At 42.0% G+C, this 4,042-nt stretch overlaps 1 protein-coding gene and 1 pseudogene across 2 annotated transcripts; both read left to right on the forward strand.

Moving 5' to 3' along the window:
• Nucleotides 1–2,411: 2,411 nt before the first annotated feature.
• On the forward strand, nt 2,412–2,728 carry LOC308244023 (uncharacterized protein; the record flags this gene model as incomplete). The annotated part of the gene is made up of 1 exon (XM_080660110.1): nt 2,412–2,728. One exon carries the CDS (start codon nt 2,412–2,414, stop codon nt 2,541–2,543), a length of 132 nt encoding a protein of 43 aa, XP_080516236.1. The 3' UTR covers nt 2,544–2,728.
• A 99-nt stretch (nt 2,729–2,827) lies between these two features.
• On the forward strand, nt 2,828–3,650 carry LOC308243997 (protein tyrosine phosphatase type IVA 1-like; annotated as a pseudogene). Its single transcript has one exon. The product of its transcript is annotated as a protein tyrosine phosphatase type IVA 1-like (transcript).
• Nucleotides 3,651–4,042: the final 392 nt, after the last annotated feature.

Consider the following 4,042-nt stretch of genomic DNA (forward strand, 5'->3'; position numbering starts at 1 on the left):
GGAGAGGCTGGAGATGTAAACTTGGGAACTGACAGCAATGGTCCTGGTGGGGTCAGGGGGATCATTAAGGGTGTGATGCAACTGTCTCTAGGACTTCTGCTCCAATGGCTGAGTCTCAACATTGTCAATTTATCATCATATCTGGCATGTCTTAAATACCCAATTCAGAGAGACTGCAATGACACTGATGGGTGTGCATGTGGGCAGGTGTTTCTTTCAATAAGAGTAGCTTAGATCTCTAGAGACACCTAACAGTGATTTCAAACTGTAAGCAATTTTAGTGCCCCTGCTTTCCATAATGTGAGAAAAGGGAGGGATGGACAGGAGATTTACAGCAGAGTGAGGGATCTGTGAATCTGAGTTGGCTGGACTCCTAGAGCTCATATGTAATGCTCTTATTGAGCAGCAGAGGAAAATGAGGCCTGAAGTCTCAGCTTTATTAGAGTCAGAGCCCAGGCTAGAATGGAGAGATTCTCAATCTGGGTTCATTGCTTTTGTTCTGCCCCCAAATACACTGAATTTTGACCTATTCAGTTTCTGAAAAGCTGAGCTTTAGTTCTTGAAATTCATTTTCATTATTGTTCTAGAAAACCATAGAAAGTCTATTGAAAATTTCCAAGAAACTTCTCAGTCATGCACATCTTTCTCTAACACTCTGGTGATTTAAATGTCAGCAAATATGAAATGTATAAAGGAATCTCTCCTGGAAGGATCATGGGAGCTGGAAGACTATAAATCCAAGGTGATGGGGCCTCAGGGAAGACTCCTGTCAACAAAGCAGCCAGGCGGTGTTTCACAGACAGATGACTCCTTACTGATCTTCCATGATGCTCTGTGGCAACTGGACAAGATGCTAAAGTAAAAGAGGACAAAACTATGATTTTAGCCTTTCCAAAAGCTGAAATCCTAGTTTTGTCCTCTTTTACTTTAGCATCTAAAGTAAAAAAGAGGACCCACAGGCAGGGCTAGGCAGAAAGGCATCATAGATTAAATAAATGGCTGTCGTCATTGTGTGGGTGGCTGACTCCTGAGTCCCACAAAATCGTGTTAAATATTTTGTTCATTACAAATGCACTGCTTGGTGAGCTCAAACCAGGCTCTTAAAATTCAGGGGTGAGGTCAGGGATGGAGCTGGGAGGAGGATAGAGAGAAGGTGAGGGACAATTAGAAAAGCCAAGAACAAATGAATACCTGGAAATACTCTCATGTAGGGGACATGAAAGTCATGACTATCCTCTCGGTGGTAAACACGTAACACCTGCGTTCCCAGCTTCCTGGTCTCCCTGTCCAGGAGCCAGGCAAGGCAGTGGAGCAGAGTGTCTGTCCAGGCTCTTCGCTGACCTTTTTTCTCAGCCCAGGTAGGCAGGAAAGCCACCTGGCGATCACAAGGATAATGGAAGGCAGCTTGTACTGGCTACAACTTCCTCACTACCCTAAGGTGAATGACAGCATTTTTTTTTTTTTTACCACAGAGATTTATTCTGCTTCAGGGTCAGAATCTTTCTTTGAATGGAGGCTGTTCCAGAACAAGTTCCAGGGCTTGAAGGTTAGGGCTTTATTGACTGAGGTCTAGGGAGTGGCAGGTAGAAACTGGCACTGGGGTCAGAGAAACTGGAGTTGAGTCTCAATTCAACCTTTTCCAATTAACTGACCTGATGGGCAATTTCTCTGGGTTTACACGTCCTCACCTGTCAAATGGGAGTGTACATGATCCATATCTCACCTGGCTACCAAATAATAAATATAACACATGTAAGTGGTTCTCGACCTGGGCTGCAAACTAGTCACTGTGAAGTGTCTAAAAAAATGCAGGTATATGGGGTACACCACTTTGACCTGTGGCTTTTAATCTTATTAGAGTCACTGGGAGTTTTTAAAAGTCCCAATGCCCAGGCTTTAGCTCAGACCAATTAAGTCACAATCCTGAAGGAAAGACCTCAGTAACCAGATTTTATGAAGTTCCCCACATGATTCTGTGGGTAGCCAAGACCAAGAGCCACTGCTGAATGTGAAAGTTCTTCATACATTAGTAAGTGCCAAACATATAAGAAACCATTGTTAGTCACAACTTGAAAATTAAATATGATGACAGTGATGTTGAGTAATTGGATGGAGCTTTTCAACATACTCTCAAAAGCTTCACAAAATAAGTATAAAGCTTAATAAATTAATTGTGAAGAATTAAGAAAAAGATCCTCAAGGGGCAAATTATTAGAAAAAAAATTATAGGCCTCGGCGCGCGTATTGGCCCCGTGGACTGCGGACCAGCTTGGCTGCGCGCTTTCCTGGAGCGGTTCACTGCATGGTAGCATGGTGTCCCCGCAGCCGCCTGCACTGCCGCCGCCCCGCCGCGACCACTGCCTCCCCCTGCCCTGCAGCCGTCTCCACCGCTGCCGTCTGGGTCCGGCTGTATGATTAGGCCACAATCTTCAATGAGTAAACATATTCCTTTCTGTGGTGTTCTTGGTCACACATTTATGGAGTTTCTGAAGGGCAGTGGAGATTATTGCCAGGCACAGCACGACCTCTATGCAGACAAGTGAACTGTAGAAATTCGTTACTACTCCACCAAGAAGCCCCCATATGAGTGGTTAACCTGGACACAGAAGTGTTGAACTGAAAACTGCAGAGCATTTTACAAGTTCTGACCTGGATGGGGTAAACCTCAGTGCACTTCCTTTCTATTGCCTCAGTATTACTGGATTGAAGAATTGCTGCTTCTTGTTAGGAGGTTTATTTCATTTCCCATCACTCTCAACTTCACTCAAAGCACTGAGAATTTCAAGTGGAGTATATTGAGGTAGACTCAGTTTCTTTGCATCGTTTCTGTATTCAATTTTTAAATTCTTTCATAACCCTATTGAGTGTTTTTTAACTAAATTATCATGGCTCGAATGAACCTCCCAGCTCCTGTGGAAGTCACATACAAGAACATGAGATTTCTTATTACACACAATCCAACCAATGCGACCTTAAACAAATTCATAGAGGAACTTAAGAAGTATGGTGTTACCACAATAGTAAGAGTATGTGAAGCAACTTATGACACTACTCTTGTGGAGAAAGAAGGCATCCATGTTCTTGATTGGCCTTTCGATGATGGTGCACCACCGTCCAACCAGATTGTTGATGATTGGTTAAATCTTGTAAAAATTAAGTTTCGTGAAGAACCTGGTTGTTGTATTGCTGTACATTGTGTTGCAGGCCTTGGAAGAGCTCTGGTGCTTGTTGCCCTAGCATTAATCGAAGGTGGAATGAAATATGAAGATGCAGTACAGTTCATAAGACAAAAGTGGCGTGGAGCTTTTAACAGCAAGCAACTTCTGTATTTGGAGAAGTATCGTCCTAAAATGCGGCTGCACTTCAAAGACTCCAGTGGTCATAGAAACAACTGTTGCATTCAATAAAACGGGTGCCTGATGCCATTGCCTTGAAAGTGGAACTTGAGATAGGACCTAATTTGTCATATATATTAGCCAACATGTTGGCTTGGTGAATAAGTCTAATGAAGCTTCCAAAAGAGGGTTGAAAAGCAGTTTTATCAGGCCACAAGCTTGACAGAATTGCAACCTCTATGTTTGGGTTATGATCAACCTATTTTGACACTTGGCAAGATTCTTACTGTTCAGCATTTAAAATCTGCTTATCATTTGCACCAATTTACTTTTCCTGAAATCATGCAATATTGAGTTATGTCTTTAAATCTATTCCCATGTCAGAATCTTACCGATATATAAAAGACTTAGAAAGATTAGGTGCCAAAATACCCAGCATAATACTTATATATTTTAGTTTCATACAGAACTAAAATCCCAGGAACTATGAACACCCTGGACCTTATGTGGTTTATCCCTTCAGTCATTTCAAACATAGAAAGTAGGGCCTATATGATTATTTGCCTGCTCACTTTATGTTTACATCTCCCACATTCATACAAGTATACATCAGGTTTGCTCAACTTTTTGATTTTTATATGAAGTCTTGGTTATTATTTAATGTCTTTCTATAAATCTCATTTTGTGCTGTTATGGAAAGCCTCCGT

Source organism: Plecotus auritus (assembly GCF_963455305.1).
Source record: "Plecotus auritus genome assembly, chromosome: 3".
Taxonomy (NCBI): domain Eukaryota; kingdom Metazoa; phylum Chordata; class Mammalia; order Chiroptera; family Vespertilionidae; genus Plecotus; species Plecotus auritus.